This window comes from Aptenodytes forsteri, unplaced genomic scaffold (assembly GCF_000699145.1).
Source record: "Aptenodytes forsteri isolate BGI_AS27 unplaced genomic scaffold, ASM69914v1 Scaffold15, whole genome shotgun sequence".
NCBI classification, from domain to species: Eukaryota; Metazoa; Chordata; class Aves; order Sphenisciformes; family Spheniscidae; genus Aptenodytes; species Aptenodytes forsteri.
In genome coordinates, this window is record NW_008795129.1 from 21,066,714 (window position 1) to 21,091,029 (window position 24,316).

The 24,316-nt window shown below is 36.4% G+C and overlaps 2 protein-coding genes across 3 annotated transcripts in view; both read right to left on the minus strand.

Annotated features, from left to right (window-relative positions):
• RGS10 (regulator of G-protein signaling 10) overlaps positions 1-2,097 on the minus strand; it is a 22,001-nt gene extending 19,904 nt beyond the window's left edge. Inside the window, 1 exon segment of the mRNA XM_009278101.2 lies at positions 1,812-2,097. Coding sequence (XP_009276376.1) covers positions 1,812-2,097 — 286 coding nt within the window.
• A 7,643-nt stretch (positions 2,098-9,740) lies between these two features.
• Positions 9,741-24,299, minus strand: TIAL1 (TIA1 cytotoxic granule associated RNA binding protein like 1). Of its 2 annotated transcripts, none has more exons than XM_019471733.1 (11): positions 24,209-24,299; positions 20,654-20,752; positions 20,287-20,341; positions 19,889-19,976; positions 17,903-17,978; positions 15,377-15,485; positions 14,978-15,073; positions 14,807-14,891; positions 14,392-14,515; positions 13,791-13,930; positions 9,741-12,840 (listed from the first exon to the last, which is right to left on the minus strand). In XM_019471733.1, exons 1-11 carry the CDS (start codon positions 24,218-24,220, stop codon positions 12,723-12,725), a joined length of 1,002 nt encoding a protein of 333 aa, XP_019327278.1. In that variant the 5' UTR covers positions 24,221-24,299; the 3' UTR covers positions 9,741-12,722. The 2 variants fall into 2 exon arrangements, with proteins under 2 accessions (XP_019327278.1, XP_019327277.1); XM_019471732.1 differs by having other exon boundaries at positions 20,654-20,803.
• Positions 24,300-24,316: the final 17 nt, after the last annotated feature.

Genomic DNA, 24,316 nt, shown 5'->3' on the forward strand with positions numbered 1-24,316 from the left:
GGGCCGGGCCCGGCCCCTCCACACTCGATCCTCCGCACCGCACCACGGGGTAAAAGGAGCAGCATTTCCACGTTACCGTGAAGCACACAGACTGTCGAATGCAACGTGGCAATGGTGGGTCTTCACTCCCGCTCCAGCGCCTGTGAAGAACGGCACCCTTCCCCTTTGCTGTGGGCCCCAGCTGTTCCAGCCTTCCCCACTTTCATCCCCTTTCCCTAGCCTTCCAAACAGCACCATTCTCTCAGTTCACCCACATCCATCTCATCTCTCTCTCCTCCTCCCTCTTCCCAGGCTCAAGCCTCCTACTCCCCAGTCTACTTCTTTCATCACACTCTTGGACATCAGGCAGCTATCTCCCCCAAGCATTCAGCCATCAGACACCGTTAAGTCTTTGCTGAGCAGGTGCAAGAAACAAAAACACTTCCCTAAGACAGTCACCTTTATGAAGTTGTGCACTTTCTTATCAAAATAGAAGTGCCAAGTTTCTCGTGCTGGGGGTGACTCCTTTGCTCTTTCCAGACACGGAAGAACAATTATTTCTCAACAGGAAAAGCACGATTACAATTTTAGCAAAGGTATTTTCACTTTCAGAAATAACTTTTTACCAAAATATTTAATAAAAAATCCAGCATGTAGCCAGTGTGACAAATTTGTGTAATTCTGACAAAATTGTAAGCCATCCACAGACAACTACCTCAGGAAGCACAGGGCAACAGTAGTGGGAGGCAACAGGAGTGCTTAAATCCCACTGGAAATAGCACCGATACCTAAAAAGTCACAGAAATCACTGCTAGCAGACAAATCAACACTTGTTTTATTTCCACCTAAGCCAAATCCCATCCCGAACACACAGTAATGCATTTATAACTAGCTCTGTTCACAGAGGGAACTTGGATCAGCTCCCCATCTCACTGAAACGTATCGATATTTTCCACTTACATGCACAAGGCCAAGATTTCATTCCTGGGAGCTGGTGACACCAGAACGCTGAACACAAGAATAAATTGCATCTGTGCTTCCAAAATAAACAACAGCACAATACCTTCCAGCTGAAGTGATTTGGCCTGCGTACCACTGGACTTCTGCCTTCAGTACCAGGGCCAAAAGCTGTGTTAGCTGGTAGAGATTTCTTGGCTCTTGATGTGGATTTAAAAAAAAGAAAAGAAAAGTTTGCTATACTGCTGAGGGAACTGCTCAACAGCTGCACGTGGCATTTCCAAGCAGACGTGAGACAGGCACAACGGTATTTGGACCACAACTGGCATTTCTGTGTAAGCATCAGAAGAGCATGGGGTAAAACCACATGAGCAGCACCACCCAGGTGGCACAGCTGGGAGAGGTAAGGCACCTGGATGGGCACAAGTTAAAGGAACACACATAGTGTCAGTTTTGGGAGAAGACACCTGGGACACACACTCCAAAAGATTTTTCAGTCATATGCATTAACACCAGATATTTCAGGGCAGTACATTTACACTGAAGCAGTACAGATATCACCAGATCTTAAGAATCAGATCACAAAGCCCAAAGGTTTTGATTTTAAATGTTAAGAACTAGTACTTCTAGGACAACTACAAAATCTGCAAGCTAATGTACTGACAACAAGTTATTGGAGTAGTTTTAAGACTTAACTTCAAGGATTTGGAGACCGGAGTACATAAGAAATACGAGAATGCTTGGAGACCAAAGATTATGCCCATGGTGCATGTTCCTGTGCTGGTGTCTCCAAGAGGCCCCACAGAGCCCAGCTGCCCATTTGCACTCCATTTGTATACTGCTAAACCCGACCATCAGATCTGCCACAGATTTACCTGTAGAAGCCAGGATGTTTTCTGTTCCTTTCCTCCCCTTGATACAAAACTTTGTTTCTAAGATTCTTGTTTTCCCCCCTTTTTTCTTGAAAACATTAGCATTTGGGCTACTGCTGCAGAGACAGTACCCCGAGGTGGGCACACCAGTGCCTGCTCGCTCAGGGTCGCTGTTCCCGATGCCTGTTCCATATATTCTGCTCTCATGTTTAAGACTCAGTGCTTCATTAGACATAATGACATAAGGGAATTTTCCTTCCAGGTGAATTTGGTGGAGATACTCAGGCATGGTTCATTTGCTGGGGATTTTTTTTTGTCTTTTTCCATGAATAAGCTGCAATACCTGTACATAGCCACATGCAACTTTAATGATGACTTAATTCATACTGTGCCAGTGTCCACATGCCAAATCCATACATTCTTACATTGATTTTTACACCTTGCATCACAACTCTCTTATCAGCTTTTCCTTAATTTCACAGGGTAAAGCTTCCCTTAAAAATTAAGCTAACATAACCCACAAGTTTGTTTGATAACATTTGGCTGTCAAACACCTGTTCCCCAGACAGCAGGCCATGCCAGGTAATATACAGCAGAAGATGCACTCTGTGTACTTACCAAATCATTGCACTTACATCTAAAGAAGAGCGTACCATTAAAACTGAAATGTACTGAAATTTAGAGATACATTTAGTCAATGAAATAATACCATATGATTATATTTTATGTTCAGCTTTTATTTCCACTTTCAACACTACTCAGTAACGTTCAAATAGTAAAGTTCACTTAAAACTGAACATAAAAGCTTTCATGAGCCTTGTATCTCCCACTCCATTCTGTACCTACATGACTTGTCAGCATATTGCATGGCAGCAAACCTTGGACTGCTCATTATCCTAAAGGAGGGCAGGTTTAACAATTTGGATAAAGTTCAGCAAATTTCCCATTGACATTGGTAGAAACAGGACGGGGGGGGGGGGGGAGAAAACGAGAATGTGCAAGACGCCCCAAAAGGCAGAAACACACTTGAAACACACTTGATAAATCTGTGATTTCAGGCAAAGATTAAAGATTCCATTTTAAAATTTTACTTGTATCCTGAAGAGTAATTGGTGGACTTAAATTTAAATAGCTGGTTTTGAAAAGAAATGGAAGCAGTTGTGCTTAGCTGTTGCCATTGCAAAAACCTATTCTGGGACATACTGAACTATGAATAACATCACAGAAAATTTGTAAAATGTGCGGCTCATTTCAACACCAAATTGCAGTTGAAAGACTCAAAGCTAATCAACAGACTATGAGAAACCCGACTCATGATTTAAAGCCCTGATTTCATTTACGCCAACATAACGTAACTGATTTCAGTAGAGGTACTTCTTATTTACATGACTATAAGAACTTAAAATCTGAAACATTAACAATGAGGAGAGGCCTTCAAAGTGGGGAACTCCCATCTGCTACACAAAAAGCCCTTTAGAATCCAATTTTAGACTTGCAAAGTTTATTTTCTAGTCATACTGCACGTTTCTAACGCACTGCAAGAACACAGCACTGCACAGTATTACTATATACATTAAAGGCCAGATTCACAGACTTTCATTTACATTATGCTGCAGCCACCTGTTCTGGAGGTGACACTCGCACCAGTAAATAGTGTTTCTGCTGCCAAGTTTCCTTCAGACAGTTACCCAGGAACAGCTCTGACTCCTACCAGAGCTGCAGCAGTAGGAGCTGCTGATTCAGCACGTTCTCCAGCAGCCCTGTCAGATTGCAGTCCCACCTGGAAACGCCCTCTGGCTCCCTCAACTTAGTACAAGACTTAGGGCACCACTGTCCCCAGCACCATTATCTTTGCCAGGGCATGTGGCAGAACAGATGCTATGAAAAAAACAGAGCTCACATGAGAAGTTTGACTAGACTAGTGTGATCCAAAAGCCCACGCACTGGGATTTCTACTGGAAGTTTCCTGCTTGTACTACTGAAGCCAGAGCATCCTTGCGAGAATTTTTAATTTTTTTTTTTTCCTTCTAACAATCTTGGCTCATAATTGGCAATGAGGTTTTACGAACTGAAAAGACAGAGGACAAGATGTTTAAGTTTCCTCAAAAATCTCTAAAGCAAACGAGCATGCTTTTGACTGTACTGATTTCTAAGAAAATTCGTTTTCACTTAAACCCAAGGACTAACCACTTCACCCTCACTTCTATAAGAGATTCAGAAAGCCAAACCAAACATTACTATAATTTTATAACTTTCAAAGGACTTTTTGAATATGGCTAACAGTTCAGCATTTTGCCCAAATATGTTTTCACACAAATTTAAACAGAAAGTGATCTGTTGATATACATTCTACAGATGGGCAAACCTAGCCCTGTATGATGTGACATTATAGCTAACAGCAGAAAATAAGACTAGATGCCACACTGCAAAATGTATTCTGGCCAGAAAACACAAGGCATTTTAATCCATGAGAATACATGCATAAAAATCATAGACTGTTCAGAGAATCATAGATTCAATACATAAATGCAGGTTTCAAACTTCATGAACATTCATCTTAAGTGTTCATGATGGGTTGGCAAACATGGCTTAAAAGTTTTTCCTTCCAAATCAGCCAATGCTGAAATGCACAGCGAGTATCATGAACCTAGAGGGACTCAGATCTTTTTTTTTTTTTTCCAAATCGAAGTATTTTAGCTCCTATGTTTTCACAGTTTAAACACAAAGAAATCAGTGACAGGCTCACTGCTAGAATACACTAGAGTGTGGTTAAGCCTACTCCTTTTGGAGAAAGCAACGTGATTTGATGTTGTTAAGATCCAGTATTTTTTTCAGTTCAAAGTCAAGAGTCACTTTTTAGTTATATTAACCATAAACCAGCAACCTATTTTTAGTTTCAAATCAAGTTTTGCAACTCTTAGCTAAATACATTTACTATCTGAAGATTCACAAATACCAGGGTAAAACAGCAGGTAATAAAACATGTTTTTAATCTTTTAATAAGATACACACAGAGAAAATATAAACATACCCTTCCTGTAAGATACACAGCATAAAACAGCTTTGAAGAGAATTCTGGAAGAAAACTGTATTCTATTTCAGGCTTGCCTAAATCAGGGAAATTTGTCCAGCACCCCCTCACTTTGAACTCAAGAGAAAGCTCTGGCTTACTCCTTTGTAATACCTTCTAGTATAAGGAGGTTCACAGGGTCAACTTTTATCCCTAATCTTGTGGAACATTCCTCAATACCTCCAACTCCAGCAGCTTTATGCATGCCAAAATACAGACTGCAAAACTGTAGCAGCAACATTTAAACATACAGAAACTGAATTACAGGCTAAGTAATTCCAGTAGTGCTCCTACCTTATATTAGTTATACCTAGACCTCTTCATAAATTGCACTGAGAAAAAAACAAGACCAAGTGTTCCAAAGCTTGCAATTTAAGTGGGTGAATTTTTTTAAAATAAAGTTTTATGTTGTTCTTTGCATCTGGCAGTGAGGAAGTAAAACCGTTTCATTAGGTTAGTATTAAATGCATATTTAAGTTTGATAAAAACCTTACTGCTAAACTAATCTTACTTCTCGAGTTTCTTCAACTTTGTTCTATAAAGAAGAAAGAATTAAGGTGAAGGAATTTTATTTTCCTTTTATATTGCCTTTAAATTGAAAGGGAAAAACAAAAAGGCAAACGCTGTCTTTTTTTTTGCCCTCCAGGGTACCTGCAGGATTTAAAAACAGCTTTCAGAAAATAAAGTAGCACCATGAATTAAAACTTGAGATTAAGAAATATGGTTTTGAATAACCAATTTTACAGCAATAAAAACTTGACTTGGTAAAACAATATTCACATATTCAACTAGAATTGAATTAAGAAATCATCAAAACCTTAAAAGCATTCTAAGCCCCTCTGGACTCTATGTAGTTAGGACTGATGGAGGGGCACAGTAAAGAAATGTCAGTTTTTGTGAATTATGTCCAGTCTGGTACGAACCTGAAGATACAAAAAAAAGGGTGGGATACTTAACACATGCTTTCAACATCCATCTGTAAATATTAAAACATGCAGAGTACAGAAATCAAAGATTTTTGCAATACAGGGGAACATTAAAAATGATACCTGAGGTCAGCGTGTGTTTCTGCTAAGAACCAGATGCAAATGCAACAGATTGGCTCCTTGTGCATGAGAAGCAAGTACAACTCTGTTGACTAGAAACATACATAATTAAAGTGAGTAACAGCAAAATAGACAGGGTACAAGTGAGAGATACATAACCTTAACACTAATTAAATCACAGCCCACCATTTAAGTATCCATATGTATTTTCTACAATGAAAATAGTCATGAAGGAATGCCTGTTTCTACAGCCGCAGTAAACTGAGATTTGGACATACTTGGATACTTCTAATGAGACTGCATCTTGCCTTCCTTTTATTTAGAAGTCATACAGACAGAAAAGACTCTGGCAATACCTTCCAGCAAGATTTTGCTGTAGAAGCATTTCAATGAAAAGTCAGTTTTCTAACCTATACAGCTTGTTAGACACTTGTTGCTAGATGCTGTGACCTTGTAAAATGTATTTAAAGCGTAACATCGCATACCTTGCCAAATTTAATATATATATACATCTTGGAGGACAGGTTCTATATATTGTTTATTAAAAGGCCATAAAGCAAAAAGATGCTGGAAGAAATGCTCTCAGAAGTCAACATGAACACAGCATCACCTTGTATACTGGCCTTAAATCTTCTTCAAAATGCAACATATATTCAGCAATGTATGTTGGTCCTCTGACCTCAGGTATGGACCATTTCAAAAATATATTGGCAATACATATGAACAGCTGTTACACTTCTAGAACAAGGTCTTGTTATACGCATACTGCAAAGTTTATAGTAATTTGCTCACTTCTGAAAACATCCCTTTTAAGTGATTTGCGAGATGTTTCATGGACTTTCATATCCTTAATCCATGGAGTACATAAATCCAAGGAGGAGGCAAGATTCATCTAGGAATAGTATCCTAGAAACATTCATATTTTATTTTTCTTAAAGTCTGTCTGAAATTAGCCATGGTTTTAGATAATTAGTCACAAATACAACAGAAATTTCTCCTACAAAACCATAGCACATACCTGTAAATGAAAGAAGCCCAAATTCATACTAAGATAGCAAGAGTTCAGAAAATAATGTTGGATCTCAGCCTTCTCTGAATATTTGCAAATACACAGGACAGATTTATTCTCTACAGAACACAAGCTTTGCCCTTAAAACAAAGCCAGCAGCAAGGCATAAATGTTTCCAGCATTTGACTGTACAACAGTGATCCGGTACGGTAGCTGTAGCATGTAACAGCGGCTCCAAGAAGTTGATTCCATCTTTACGGTCTAAGGTGTATTCATGTAGCATCCTTGTGCTTTCAGGTGCAAGTAAAAAACTCAAGTAGAAATGGTTCTACAAAGGTATATTGCAAAATTAAATAGTCCTTTTAATAACTAAGAGGGTTATTTTCCCTGCAGTCAGTACCTGAGTTCGAAGATTTGAACCAAGCAATAAATGGTATCAATTGGTCTTTCCCATCATGCTTGATAACCCAACATTAAAGGAAACAAATCATCTGTGGAACGAAAAAGATCCACTTCACTGAAAGGACCGCAGAAACCACAAAGAGCATTTTTCATGGAACAACACCCCAATAATAATTCTCCATTTATTAAGGTCAAAGAACTAGCTACTCAAATGGAGGATGGCAGCTTTTCATCATCACCTGTGATACTTAAACTTCTACAGAGTTGGCTCTAGTTAAGTCAATTTCCATCTAGGAAAAGTAAGCCATTATTCAGTGTTTCATATGGTAGATTTGTGATTCCTATTCAATTCCTACCCACCCCTGCTCCAGAAATTATACATTTAATGGGAAGACATTCAACAAGCAGCCATGCGTATCTCAAACTACTTCAGTTATACAAACAAAAGGGTCAATACAGGCAAACAATAGAATGCCAAGCTAAGAGGTCTAAATTAAGCAAAGGTTCACAAATTCAGAGGCTTAACGCAATTTGCCCCTTTAAGTTTTCTTTTTTTGTTTAGTCAACTTAGGTATTCTAGTTTGGCTGTTTAATGTGCGTCTATTTTCTCAGGAACCAAAAAGAAAACGGCCAAAGGTTATGTGTTTTCTATTTTTGTAATTTTAAACAACATTATTTTAAGCAAGGAGATAAAGCAAGTTTGTGTCTGAACCATCACAATCCTTTGGATACTGCTGCGGTATCTGCGTAAGCCTGTCATGATTTTAAATGTGTTTGACAATACGACTTGGCACTGATGCTGCTGCATCATGCACACTAGACTGTCATGCATCCCACCTAGTCTCACTATTTTTCCCTTTCCTCCTCCTCCCTTCCCTGCAAGTGGCTGGGAAAGACAGCTGCCGAGTCATCTGGGATCAGTGAGAACCTGGGTTCATGCAAAGAATAGCAACTGATCCCTTGTTTTCAAAGGGAAATATTCGAACGTTATCACCCATCACTACAGAAAAGTCAGCTTACACTGAATTCCCTGACACAACTCCATTAAGTATTCTTCTGAACAAAAAAATACCGTCTATGCAACTCCGATGTCTTATTGACAGCTTGAATACTAAGATACAAGGTAAAGCAGTATTTCTTCCCACAGCGTATCAGGAATACTTTAATAACCAAGAAGATTCAGATCAACTTTAATCAAAGCATGAGTGGCTGTGTATTTAAGCAAGAATAACTTGTATTCAAATAATCACTACTGATGTCAAATTAACTTTCTGAGTCATTACCCTTTAAATGTCAGTGAGCAGAGGATGTCATTCACATCCATGATCTAGATCAGCAGACATCCCCAGAAAGGTGACAGAATCCGTGTTCACTCATCAACATAAAGTTCCATTTCTTTTTAAAGTAAAACATTCAAGTAAACATTTCAGCATTGTCTTTGATCTGAAGTGATGGTAAGGGGGGGGGGATTTTATCCATGTGATACTGAAAAACACAAACAGCTTTTTAATTTTTTTTTTTAAACAATCAACTGGATTCACAAAAGTTGGCCGAAACGAAACACGACAAAGACCTTCCCAGCAGCTACTGCCTTGCAGTTGCCTTTTTATGAACAGAAACATTACTGCATTGTGAAACCTTTAAATCTACCAATGTTGAACAGGCACCACGTGATCAGAACAAATAAATTCTCACTCAGTTTCAAAAGAACAACTTCCTTTTGCTATTACAGCAGCAATCCAGATCCCAAACTGTATATGAAGATTCAAGTTGGAACAAGGCAGTTCTTTACAAACCCCATCCATTTTTTTGAAGTATACTGAAGAAGATTGCCTGTCTCTTGCAATATAAGAACAGTGCAACAAAATCTTTTATTGCTGACCAGAAAACAGTTCCACGTGATTAAAACAAAGACTTGTGCCCTTGTTCAAAAACAGTCAGATAATTAAGAACTATCAGACACTAATCATGTCCATACAGTTGAAGTCTGCTTCCTTGTGTACAAACACAAGAAAAACAAATCACTAATTTTCTGCAAAACTAAGCCTTATTCACTGTGAGACTTTTTTGGCGAGTGAAATGAAGGAAATGGTTCTGATACAGTGAATAGCTGTCTCATGAAGTTACCATAGTAAGGAAGAAGGTTCTGCAGGAAGAGTACGTCTGAAAACCGTTAACAAATATACACAAGGAGGCAGGACTGATGAAAAGCTACATGTAACCTTAGACTTACAGCCTTACTACTGCAACTCTGCAAAATACAAAATGGTTTTCTATGAAAAATTTTAAATAAAACATCTTTTACATGATTGCAAGTGCATAGTTTACAAGTTCAGCCTTGTATGCCTGCTGTCAGTTTTACAGCAAAGAGGGACAATGTTTTGACAGATGACAATACAGGATAAGCCCTTTATCATGTTTCACTTTTATTGAACATTTTCTGCAAATGCAGAATACAACCTTGCTTCAGGTTGCACGCATCAACTTAAGCCATGATAAATCAATACTTTTTGAAATCCAAATCCTAGTGGTAAGGGGTTAGGTAGTGGTTGATTTCTGTAGTTAGAGAAATTACAACAGTGTAACAGTCACTCATAAAAGCAGTATGGTGCAAGAGGCTCTTTGGTGCCAAAAAATTGTCAGTGATGCATTTATGAACGCTACCGAGTAGAAAGCAATCCAAATTACAACTCTTCCTTGCAGTGCTACAGAAACATTAAAGGACACTGGAGACTCCCATATCTTGACCAGTCTGCGAAGAAATATCACCATTAAAGAAAATCTGTATAAAAATCAATGACAAAAGACTTAAACAAGAAAGTATATCCTATCTTTCATCCTGAAATACAGGTCAGGTACGGCCCAGCTCTACAGCAGGCATATTAAGTAATCAGATTTAAGGTGATCTACACATTGAGACCTGAAAGATCACTGCCTTAATCTTACACCCATTTATATGGGCATTTATGTGGCAATGTACTTGCATCATCTAAATCTTCAGTAGCGCCTAAAGAACATACTGCTTACATACCAGCATGCATCCAGAACACAGTCGTATGTCAAACACCTAGAATTATGTAGAAACCCCAGATTTCAAAAGAAGTCTAAGAAATCCTAAAGTAACTTGCAATTCATATATCTACTGACTCATGATTTCTTTTTTTTAAACCAGGTAAGTAACAAAAATGCAGACTTACTTGTGATTTTTTTTCCAAACTACAATGTATAGGCCGATCCTCGCGTAGATATACACATATATACAAAATTTATAGAAAAACAAAGAGTCCCGTAGACAAGATTCCTATCTTGAGCGGAAAAACGCTATGTATACCATAAAGGAGAAACAGAGATAAAGGGCCAATTCTGTCATCACAAGCACTTATGGTTCCACGCTAACTGCAGTCATTATTGCATGCATTAGATGCCCAGAGTTACAAGTATCTCCAGGTACAGTTGAGCCACCTGACTAAACTGCTCTTCCAGTATATCTCGCTTTCAACCTGATCTAAAAGTCAAGGTACCATTAGCATGTCAAGTAAAAGAGGAGGAAAAAACCTCATGTGATTTGCTACAGCATTAAGTGTAGTTATTTGCACAACCTGGCTGGGTTTAACAAAACTGCAAGTTTCCATTTCAAAATCTATTCTAACTTGCAACACCTGCATGGTAAGAAACAGAAAAGAAAATATGCAGCTTCTCAGACACTCATTTAGAACTATCATCTCTAAAATCAAACATTCCGTTTCTTTTAAAATGCAAGTTTGCTTCACTGAACTACCACTGCAAATCCTACGTTTTTTTTAATTGTGCCTGCCTCAGTGTATTTCAGTATACAGCTGAAACATTTGCACCCCCTAGCTGTCACAGGTAAGACACAGTACTTATATCTAACTTACATTCATTTTCAACTTCAAATTTATTGAGGCAGTTTATATCAATGTATCCATAAAATAATTCAGAAATAACCCAAGTATACCATTTAAACATCTTCATGATTTATCCATTTACACACTCAGTACACAAACAACCCAGCCTCTGTACAGGTTCATCACATGCAAACCACCCATAAAGACAAAAACTTTAATTAAAAATAAGTCACAACTCAGTGTACTGTTTCAACTGCATCTCCATTTACCAAATGGCACATTGAATAGTCTCTAAAATAAGATGTTTTTAACAATCTTGTTAAAAAATTCTTGGGCAAAATATTTCTAGACTTAAAAAACATCAAGATTTTTCAAAACACTCAAGATACTATACAACTTATAATAACCTTGAAATAGGTTTACAAGGTTGTTAACCAAGGTATTTACATACCAAATAATGTAAAGCAAAAAATTCGTATTTCTAATGACAAAAAGGTGATGCATTAAAGATTTATGAAATTAAAATTAAGGCTCTTTGTTATAGTTCTTTATGTAACTTTACATAATAGCCAACTTTGGAAATGTCAGTCTTGCACATTCTTGTCAATCTACTGCATTCAAAGCAGTAGAGTATATTAAGTATTACTTTGAATAATTACATTGCTACTTCTATGTTTGAGCATGCTTTTGAAACACTGTAATTATGAAATATTTACAATGTGTAGCCTTCAAACTTTATGTAAAAGCATAAGTATGACTGTCTGATTTGAATACAAACAACATACTTGCAAAAACTTTTTTACTTCTCAAAATTAAATGCAAATTACTACAGTCTTAGTAAGCAAACCAGCTCTGAAAAGTTTTAATGTGTGCCTGAATGTGGACAGTGAAAGTTATGTGAAATTACTCAGACAGTACTGTTTTTCATTGTAGACAACTATTCTTTGTATCAGACTGTTTTCTTTAAGCATGTAGAAAAATTAAATATTTTTTTAAAAAATTATTTCAAGACCTACATATACTTTCTGAGCTATGCCCATAGGTTTCTTGAAAAATCAATACTGTCTAGCAGGTTGTAATGATTGGTCCACAGTTTATTTCAGGATGTGTGTTCAACTAAAAGCAACTTGCTGTTTTTCAACGTCATTTCTCTTAAAAAGCACAGTGATATAAAACACTGAAGACAGAACAAAAAAATGGAATGGTAACCTAAAGATCAAATTGATTAGCCATTTCTCCTACTATATCAAAATTTGTAGTCAGAATTGTCTTTATTGACTTTATTTTTAATTTTTGTACACAAAGAAAAACATGTTCATATCCATCATGAACAAAAACTTAAAAAGGCAGAACTAGAAGACATTTGTGTCCTTCACCAAAGCAAAGCTGTGCTAAAGGTTCCAAACATTTCCATTTTTAAAATAAATATTTTCTTTTTTCATTGTCTACATTCCAGTCTTCAGAATGTCACTGGAAACTGCAGCCTATCATGAAATACACACTTTTAAACAGAGTCCCAGCTCACTGTGTTTGGTAGCTTGCCATACCATATCCAGCTTGGTTAGGTATTACAGGAGCACCTTGTCCCTGGGCAGGTTGAGCACCAAATCCACCCATCCAGGCAGCAGATGGAGATTGGCTTAAAAAGAAACAGGATAGTTAAAAAAAGGAAAGGAAAAAAAAAAAAAGAAAAATAATCATGCAAGCTAGTCGAGTCATTTAGAAGACAACAGACTAAAAAAAGAGAACGTAAAACAGGCTTCCGACACTACTATTCATACCAAAATAGAACAATTTTTTCTTCTCTTTAATAAGTAATTCAGGTTAAGTGCTACAACATGTGATTCTTGAAAATATCATAAGCTTTTTAAGAACAAAGAAAAAAAAGCCCCACAAACCTTGGTTACTAGTTGCATAGGACAACCGCCTCCAAAGGCATGTACATATGCAGGTGGCTGTAAGTCAACATCAGTGATGCAGAAATGCAAAAAATTCCCAACGCCTAATTAGCATGAATACCAGCGATAGGTTTATCAGGGCTTAGTATGTTTAATCAGGGCAAGAGATAACGAAGAAATATATAAACAAAGAAGTTTATTTTAAAAGTATGTTAAAACAAAAAGTTGTTGTGAAGACTTCAGTCTTCAACAGATCAAGTATTAAAAGCCCACCCGAATTCTGAAACTGCACAAGTTGAAATGTCAGTATGTAGTTTCTTCTCTCCAGGGTTATGAACCCTTTAGGTAGATACTTGAGCTCCCTGGTTCAGACTCTCCGGTATTCACCGCTTCAAGTCAGAGTCCAGAAAATTTTTAGATATCAGACAAGACCACCATCCAAAACTCTACCACAGAAGTAGTCTTTGTGCCTTGAGTCTCAAAACACCCATACCCACAAAATGTGTGATCAAGTACAAGTCAGAGTGACTCACCCCATTATTTGGTCCATGGTAATCGTTAAACATTAAGCTTTAAGCACATAGGAGTCCACCTAAGGCTTGAAACCTTGTGCAATCCTTGAATCAAATGAGCCTGAAACTCAGATATAACATTCTTGGAATATTCTAAAAAATTAAATACAATTACTCACTCTACTCCAAAACCCTGTTGATTCCATGCTTGGCCATACATTCCATATGATGGTACTTGCCACCCATTAGCCATATATTGCCCGTACTGTTGTGGATTTCCATATACTTGGCTCCATTGACCCCACTGACTGTAATCCACCTAAGGAGAGAATAATTCATAGTACTTCAGGTTCTAGAGATGGATTATGTTCCTTTTGTGCTGCTAAAGGCAAAATTTTTGGCTATATCAATCACAGGGCTAAAAATAAATAAGACAACACTGTGACTTAATTAGATCCTTGTACTGAAAAACGTGTTTTGAGTGTGTTTGAAATACCAAAGAATATTTGGTTGCACAGTCACCTAGTCTGCAGTAAGTGAACTAGCAAGAATCAGAATTACCTCAAAGTTTCTCCCTATCTTGAATCATATCCAGAAGACAGTAACAGATATTCCATCAAAATCACTAGCCCAATTTGATGAACAACTGGAACATAACTGAGACAGAACATGGAATTTCATAAGAACACTATCACAAAATTTAGCTATTATAAGTGGGAAGGCATTACAGATATATACACTTGCTTTTGTGATACAATGAAAAAGTTAAAGTGCAGTTACCTGTTGGAAGTTTTTAGTCATATCAGGGGACTCTTTACCCCAATAACATTTAACAACATGTCCTTCAATTGTGGTTCCATTAACTGAAACAATAGCATGTGCTGCACTTTCATGGGTTGAAAATCTAAAGAACGTAAAAACAAACTAATGTTATGCTTTATAGTACTTTCACCTGATTGTTAAAAAACAGTGACTCCATACATACAGGAAATCCAGAGAAAAAGATCTGCTTTCACAGATATTCATCTTCTCAGGTAAAAAGACTGGTGGCCACATTTAAAAGTTCCAAATTTTTCTATGAACATATGGTGACAGCTTTTAATGTATCAGCAGAAGTTCAATCAAGTGAAATTACAGAAAGATGAAACATTACTACATGAACAAAATCACAGATTTTATTTTTCTCTGTCCATACCTGACAAATGAGTAACCTTTTTCTGGAAACACCCTTATTTCCATAATCTGTCCAAATGGTGAAAAAGTCTGTCTCATAAGTTGATCTACAACATACAATGTTTTTGAATTAGTAACCATCTTGGCATCCAGAAAGCTTCAATAATAAAAAAAGCAATGAAACAAATCATACCTGTTAGCCCAGAGGCAATTCCTCCACAGTACACAGTACAGTTTTTTGGACTTGACTGATTTACTACATCTTCAAATCTCAATTGTTTTGTATTATCTATAAAGAGAGAAGGCTGTTTTTAAGCAGTAAGCTAACAGTAACCACCAAGTCCCAAATACTTACCTTGTACACAAGTATGAATTATACATTTAACAAACACAACCAATATTTTATGACAGACCAGTAGTGCCACCACTACATTGATATAATATACAAAAAACAATCTATTCTTTAAGATCTGGAAGTCAAACTAGACATGTAATTAAGTGACATGATTTTGGAGTCATGTTGTTTTATTCCTCCATTGAACAGTGCCATGCAAGAGCGCAAACGCAACACAGCATTACACACAGGTCTTACTTTCTTGTGTACTTTTGGGGGCTGGCGGTTTCCGTGTTGCCCAGTTAGTTCTGATCTGACGGCCTCCCAACCACTGGCCTCCCATGTGTACAATAGCATTTTCTGCATCCTAAAGAGATTAAAATAAAGATTATAACACATCCAAACAAGAAGGATGTACAAGTCTACTTCTAAGAAAGACTTGGTTGTCAGTTAATTCTGTTGACAAAACCAGTAACAGTACTAAAAAGTACATGAAATTCTGAACAACCACAGCAAGCAGCCAAGAATGAAGTAACATGAAGCCAATCAGTTACAGAGAAGGCTCTCACAAAAGATTTGGTAAAATCTTCCTCCCACCCCCATTTCCTACACACAGGTTAGAAGCTAACTACAATCATACATATACTATGTTTACACAACAAGCATCTGTATTTGAATATTTAAAGGCTGCCCAAAAAAGTACAAAGGTCATACAGATGCCAGAAGCAATTACTGAAATAAAACAACTATAATTTTATTTAAAAAATCAAATTATTTTGCCAATTGACTGTATTAAAAATACAATACACAAAAGTATATTTAATAGTAACAGATGAAAAGTCAGGAAAGACTTTTTAATCATCAAAATACCTCACTGAAAAATTTCTCAGATGTAACCCAAGTAACATTTATACCATGCAGTATGTGTTTGCAAGAGACATTGTATAATAAGATCTGAATGTATTTTTTCAGAATCTTAATATGCACGCAACATAATAGGCCAAGTTTAGGTAGAAAAATTGTAAGTTCTGGGAAGGCTGAATGGTAGTTACTAAGAAACTGTAATGCTGAGATACAAATAGACTGAGCATGTAAGTTTCCTTTTATTTATTATTTGCACACCCCCCTGTCCCATCCTCTCTTCTGCCCTCTGGAGGCATGCAAACTACCAGCTCAGGATGGTCATGCCGTAACCCTACAGGTGCAGCTGCTGTTTGAACAAACAGCAATCACGACATAAATTTTAGAAGTACTTTTTAGTATTGCATTTAGAATTCATCCATTAATTTTGCAGAATGAATACAGATTTTAAATTGGAGTTTTTACAGCTTAGTCTTAAAAGAATCCAGTAACTTGCATTCCGTATAACTGTTACAACATTTCCCCTATGGTCACAGAAACCAAACACAACCATATGATTTCTTTGTACCCCTTTTCCCTTATCATATAAGGCATCTATTCCTCTTTCCTATTTCAGCTGCAACACAAAATAAACGAAGTATAAGTGGAAAAAATACACTAAATCAAGGCATTCAATTGTAGTATCTTATGGCATTTGCAAATCTGAAGAAAAATTTCAACTTTTTCTTCTGATTAAGATTCAGCTCCAGATAAACTGTTACAGAAGACAGAAAAAGAGTCTTGACATGTAGGACTTCGTCAGAAGTCAGTCCACACAGGCTTATATGCCTAAAATCCTTAACTGTGTTTTTCCTATTAAGGAAAACGGTTTACACAGTTTCCCCATGTTGTCCTAAACATACCTCTAAACACATACAGCTCAATTTTCCAACTGATTTTCACAAATTTCCTGTGCTGCCAAACATTTATTTAACTTCCAAATTACCAAGAATTATTTGTTGAGTCAATTGTATTGCTATAAATGGTAGGGCATAGCACTATTTTTATCAGTACTGATTAAATTCTACAAATAACATCTTTAATATCTGTATCAGAAAGGGATACTAGTCACTTGTCGGAAGCATTTTTTTCCTAAGCATACATAACATTATCCATTATGTAATACCATCCAACACAAAACCAAGAACCTTCAGTTTTACAATATGCATAAGCAAAATGCTTTAGAAGTACAGAATCCACTCTTAGCTGCAAATTAATTACTCAATACAAAGAAGCATCTTGGATTTCAGAAAGTTTTAACAACTCAAGCAAAGGACCAACCAAGAGCTTTACTGAGATGCAGAGCTCAAGCAAATAAATCCAGCCATACTTCACTGTATGACACACTTGGTTGCATTAGGTCCCCAGAAAGATTGAGCTGTGGCATGAACCTAAACCTGGCGAACACCAAACCCTGCTGTGTAGCGTGGCACTGCACTCCTCAGGACTGAGGGCTCCAGGACATCGTTTTGTAGGGGCTCCTACCTTACACAGGGAACCGCACTGGACCTGGCACGGTGCCACAGCTAAGAGACCCAAAGCACTACTGATCGGACCAGGCACCCAACTCACCGCAGGAGAGATGGTTCCACAGACTAAGCTGAACTACCCTAACACACCCAGACAAGCTTTCTATGTTCAGGAATCTTCTTTCACAACATTCTTGCATCTTTTTTTGCAATGTTATCATAGCATCGCTGTCATCTGAATTGTTTCAACCCTTAACCACAAATAGCGGAAGTTTTTGACTAAAGTAAATTTGTCCCGTACACACAAATTTATTTCCCTTGGGAAAGTCTGATACATAGTGAATATATAAACAAAGAAGCAAAACTAGAAGCGGAAAATAGGCAATTATTTCAAATCTACATTGTGATTACTCACCAGTTTGTTATAAAAAGATACAAAACCATAGCCTTTTGACTTTCCAGTTGCCATATCTTTAACTACCCGTGCATCCCTGTGAAAAGAAGCACAGCTATATGAGGGTAATATTAATAACCTGCAAAATAAAAACTAAAAGGAACCACACACACTGTATTGTGAGCATAATTTTTTCTTATAAATTCAGTTAGCCCTAAAACTACAGTCATTCCTGAACTCTCCCTATTGCTTCTTTACCTGTTAGAAAAAAGCAGTAGGACAAAAAAAAATAACATGTAATAAACATGCAACCTATCCACATAACCTATACTGGCTAAAACTAGAATGTTCAAATTTGAAGTATAAGAGAAACAAAGTTTCCTTTTCTAATATTCTATTGGCTAGGGTCCTCTAAGGTTTACTGTACTATAAATTACTGTAACAATTCTATCTAATTTACCATGCATTTTCTATATAGTTAAATGTCTTCTGCCTAGTGATACAAAATATATGAAATATTAAAAAATCGAAAAAGAGGAAAAAATAGGAATTAAAAGGCATACATGGCCTGTTAACAGATTTCTTTATTTTTCTTGGTCAATTCTCTACCATCATTTTGGAGTTTGGGTAGCTGTAAATTTTGAAAAATTGACATTTTCAGAAATTTAAGAAAGGAGAATAAAACTAACAACAATGCTAAGCACACCAGTACGAAAACAACAAATTTACACAGAAATTTTTAGTGAGTAAGTTAAAATGATTGGAAATATAGAACTGCACTGAATATAGAATGTTAAAATGTAAATACTAAAATATGTATATATAAATAATGTATAATAAGAATAAATAGAAATGAGAAAAAATCTACAACTGAGTTCCAGTGTGCACAGTTCCTTGCAGTTAGCCTTCAAGATCCTGTCCATTCTTATGAGCAATTCTGCAAAATAACCAGAATGCTATTACTTTTAATTGTGACTTGGACTTTAGAAAAACTGCAGGTCTCAGGTATAAATATAGATTGAGAAACAGAAACCTGAATTATTCTCTTTAAATTGATTTTTAAAACAGTACTACTTACCACATTAAGAGACAAAAAGCAAAGTAAACAAAATAGCAGAGGTAAGAAATAAGATTTATGATTCATTTAAAAATACGTGTATAGAACAAGAGAAAAATAAGAATTTTGTTCTTAGAAATATATTCCTGTAAAGTAGTACAAAAACGTTCATGTGCAACTTTGAAAGATTTTTTTGTAAATAAACTGATAGAAGATTAACAGACTTTTTGTAGCAGTACTCTTAAGGACATACATACTTTAGCACTCACAAGGATTCTTGTAGTGTTAAATATGTTCAATTAAAACACCAGGTGATTTAGTAACACCTGAATTATCTGTGAGAAGTTTAAAGAAACATTCTCTTAACTGGCAGAAATGTGCACATATTGTAAATCCACCATTCTTTCATTTAAATATTATAATATTTAATTCATCCCATTATCATCCAAAGAAGTAGATTTCATTCTCGTAAGAATTAGCTTTTTTCAAAACGTTCACAAGTTATTCAACTAGCTGCTTCATAAAATTATATTCTAATTGCCCAGTTTTCCATACTGCCTATGAAACGCAGTATGAATGCATACAAAATACACTGAGGATGCAACATATACCAGTTGTCAAGTCACTACTCTGTACACATTCTGAAAAACAAAAAGTCACACTTAGGAACAGTAATTAAATTTTAATAAAAAGTTGAAGGACATTAACATATAAATTCGGTTAAAAGCACATTGCTTTCAGCAAAACCGGAGCACAATTACATTACTGTATTTACAATCGTGATAGATACTGAGATTAAACAATAACCCCTCTTTACCACCCACCCAACATAAGGAAATTAACATCAGAAAAATTATCTAAAAAGGTAAGAAGTAACATTTCAACTCAGAAACAAATTTTCACTGTCATATTTTCTAACTGATATTGGAAATGTTTATTATGATACTTACGATATTTTACCAAAAGGAGCAAATGCTGACTTGATGTCTTCTGTTGTTATTTCTGGACTTAAATCCCCAACGAACACATGGAAGTGATCTGAAAATAAATAATTTACTAATCAAATATTTAACTGCTATCTAAAATTTCAACTCCTGAGAAAGTGATGCTCTGCACACAGCACTGGGAACCAGGAACGCCCAGGATTCCATTTGATGAGCAGCAGCAATTTAATCTGTCCACTCCAGTTTCCCCAGTTGTAAAGCAGAAACAGAAGAATTAGTTTGCAAAATTCTATTAAACACAAGATGGGAAGGAGAAAAATTATGTTTAAATGCATTTATGACAAATTATTACCACGTTGTGAAGTATTTGTGTAGAAGTGATACTGTGGCATTACTTTACTTACTGGATGTATCTTTTTTCTGGCTACTTGGTGTTGTTGCCCAGTTTACTTTGACCTCCTGAAAATAAGTATAAGATTTAGTATAAATTCACAAAATTCTTACATTTTATAAGTTCATTCAAGGGTGGATTACAACTGTCAATGTTTACAAATCATCATTCAATATAAAATGCTGTAGTAATCAAAACATCACAAACTATATGTTTCCTAAACAAGACTTACTTTTTTAAATCAATATTTTTAAAATATTATTCTAACAATAGTTAACCTTGGTAAACATCTTCAACAAAATGAATGCCCCACATTTTTATTAATATTTTTACACAAACCTATATTCCTTAAATCTAAGATTGCAATGTAAGCAACTTACCTTTCCCAAAATTTTTCTCCCATTCATAGCAGCTAATGCAGCAGCTGCATCTCTGTGTTCATAAAATTCCACAAAGCAATAAGGGTCATTGCTTGTATGCTGCAAAACAGAAAATCCAACAGAAGAGTTGACCCTTCTGCTATCGGGTTGCTGAGAAGAAAATCCAGGAAAATATATTACTTATAGTTAGAAACTTTAAGAATGATTTGCATTAGATTTATGAAATAGCCTTTGACATTTCACTTAAATGCAAGATTTATTAAGATGGACTTTTTATTAAAGGTCTAGCAATTTCTGAAGTACAGTTTACTTTGTATGAGGGCTCAGTACTCCAATTTTACTAAACTAAAAATAATTCAACTACCAGAAAAGTGATCTACAGACTGGATGGAAGGGGGAAAAAAAGGGGAAGAATAGAGAGAAGAACAAAAAAGGTTTTCTGCCTCATGTATATACTCAAAGCTTGAAAGGTTTGTTCCCCAGATACATTTTCGCCAATTTTCTCTCTCCTCCTACTTAAGAAGTCTTTCCTTTTATTTGCCTGAAAATCACTAGCAGCCAGCAACCTAGAAGTTGCATATTCTCAGTCTCAAGTGAAAAATGTTATACCCAGCAACTGGGAAATATCCCTTTAAAAGGACTCAAAATATAGTTTGACCGAGGGAAAAAGATATTAATCAACTGATTGTTACTCTGTTAAATCTTGGGTATAACCTGTTTTTGTAGGATGGCCTATTGAATCACTTTTAAAAATACTAACTGACAAACAAAGCTCACTGAAGTATTAAATGTACCAGAATATTAAGTGCAAAGAACGTAAAAGTTTCCAGAAAAGTTTATCAAGTGGAAATGACGATTAGAATGCCAACTTTAACATTGGATTTAATGCGCCTAGAAGATGTAATGAGTACAAGAACTAGAGCCTTACGCCAAAATATCTACTTTAACTACTCTGCATGTACATGGACCAAAAGATGATAAACATTAATATTAAACTAAACAAATTATTTCTTACAAGGACAGGGAAGGGTCTAGCATGTAAAGAAACTAGTTTGGCATCAGTATTCTTGCACATCAACCTCCCCCAGTGTCAGACAGAGCATAGCTCTAACACAAGTTAAGAGTAGGCCTTTACCAGTTTTACTATTTAATTTCTGGAAATTCAGGCATGCCTACACGGGCAAAGAAATCCTAATTCTGCCCTGTAAAACTGGATTGTACATCTTCAAACATAGTTCTATCTTCACCTGAAGAAGGAAAGCTATTAAGATCTAATAGCTGAACTGATCACAAGGCCTTTATATACCTAAAACGATAAAGTAGTCTGAAGTCATCCTTCTAAACACTGTCAGTACTAGGTCTCTCTAACTGATGCAAAATGAACCGGCAAGAGAAAGTATACCTGAGATTATAAAAAAGAGTTTAAGTCACAACAGCCATGAAGTGCTCCAAAAGCATATTCACCCCAGATCTACCAAAACAGTAAGCCTTAATTCACCCCTCTTCCCGTACTACTTTCCTGCTGCAATGAAAACAAGATTTTGGAAACCCGTTTAAGGCCTTAACAGAATTAGTGCAGTTTGTACTTCAACTGAAGTGCAATTTTACTTTTAGATTGTGTGTGTGTGTGTGTGTGGGGTCTTCTTTCACACTAAGACCTTGTCTGAACATGAGAAGAGCCTCTTTTGCAGATGCCCAGATCTTTAGGTGTTCAAGATACCTGTAAATGCTAGTCACACCATCCCTCTAAGTATTATATACCCCCAAAATAAACACTTGAAATCTCTAAACACTTGACATGTTCATATCACATATTCTACAAATGAAAAAGAGTGAGCAAACAGTTGATACACTGGGGGGGGGGGACACACACCACAAAAGGAAAACATTCAGGTATAAACTTGACTGATGGTGGTATTAACAATGGACAGGGAAGAACCACTTAAATGTAACTCAGTGCCTATGAAAAGTTTACAACACACTGATTAGAAAGATGGACAGTATGGACAGGTACTTTGCAGTTAAAAGCACTGTAGCTGCAGGCCAGTTCCAGCCTAGAATCCAACCTGCACTTGCTGACTGCTTGGTGACAGGTGCTAAGGTCAGCTGAGTGCGTTCACCTCTGTATGACTGAATATAGCTGCAAGTAGCTTTTTGTTTATCTACTTTATTTCATAAAGATGTCTCACTTGTTATTTCTATGGTTATGTAAAATCTTAAAACCACAAAGCCTCAATCAAGGTAAAGTGACTTGGAATTTCTCATCTGGTTCTCAAGAAATCAAACTGATGCTAACTCCTCTCAATCAGCTGAAGGTTGGAGCAGCAGTACCTTATTTCTGAAGGCTATATGACAATCAAAACTGTTTCTTCAGAGAAAAACTAACAACTGTGCTCTGTTATCCTTCTGTTTAGTTATCTTTCTTCAATAACCTTATAGAAAATGTGGCAGAGCTCTTATCTTCACTAAAAAGTTTCAATAAAGTGCCACATGGGAAATCATTAGTTAAGACAAAGATGAGAGTGATTAAACAAGCATCAGGTGGATAATAAGCAGCTAAAAACCAAAAAAAAGCAGTGTGTCACATTGAATGGAAAAGACAACCACAGAGGAGTTACTAGTAGTGTTCCTAAAGAAGTCTGGTCGCAAGACTTGCCTTTTAATACTTTCATTAATGATCTTGACAAAAAAAATAATGTGACTGTACTCAGGCAATCTGTAATTACAAGTTAGTACGAACCGTAAGAAGTAGTAAAAAGTAGGAAGAGCATACAGAAAACCAGAGTTGAAGAACCAAAGATTAAACCTAGCAAAAGTTCCGATTAGTCCCTGCCTGCTCAAAGTTAATCAGTTTTAAATGCACAAGGAAGGAAAAATATTAGGGAGCAAGAAGCTGCCTAGGATGTGCCAACAAGATCACAGAAATGGCTACCAACCCTAAACGTACCAGAGTATTTACAACTGAGAGAAGAAAGTATTAATACTTACCACCAGTTTGTACAAAAGACCTTATCTGGAATACTACGGAAATTTTGTCACTTTGTTTCAAGAAAAAATTAATTTAAGAACAGACAGGTGCAGACAAGAGCTATTCACACTGCCACAGAAGAGGCTCAGGAAGAGCAGAACTTATTTTGAAGGATTTTACACTTTTCATCCATAGTGAAGAAGCATTTGAGAGGGAAAAGAATTACTGAGGCTTATGTTCAAATAAAGTGAAAAATGTACAAAATAGCCATGAATAGCACTTGAAACAAATAAGGTTTCTGATCATCAGAACAACATTGTTCTGAAAAGAGGGGGTAACAATCCTTTCAATAAAGTGGAATCTCATCATCAGCTGGTAAAAGGTACATCAGGGCTACAGGAAAAAGTACAGGACTATACACAACAACAGGTCTCTTCTGCAAAAAGTTATCCCAAAAGCCAAACACAATCAACCTAAAAAAACCACTACCAATAATGTCAAAAGAAGCCCCCAACTCCATTTATTCTGCACAACTTTATCCTAAGTTACATTATATTTGCTATCCCCGTGGATGTGGAAGGCCTTACCTCTGTTATCATTTTACAGCTTTTGCATGGTCCAATCTGGCTGAATAACTGAAGTATAAGAACTTCAGTCACATCTCTGGAGAGGTTTCCTACATAGCTACACAAGGA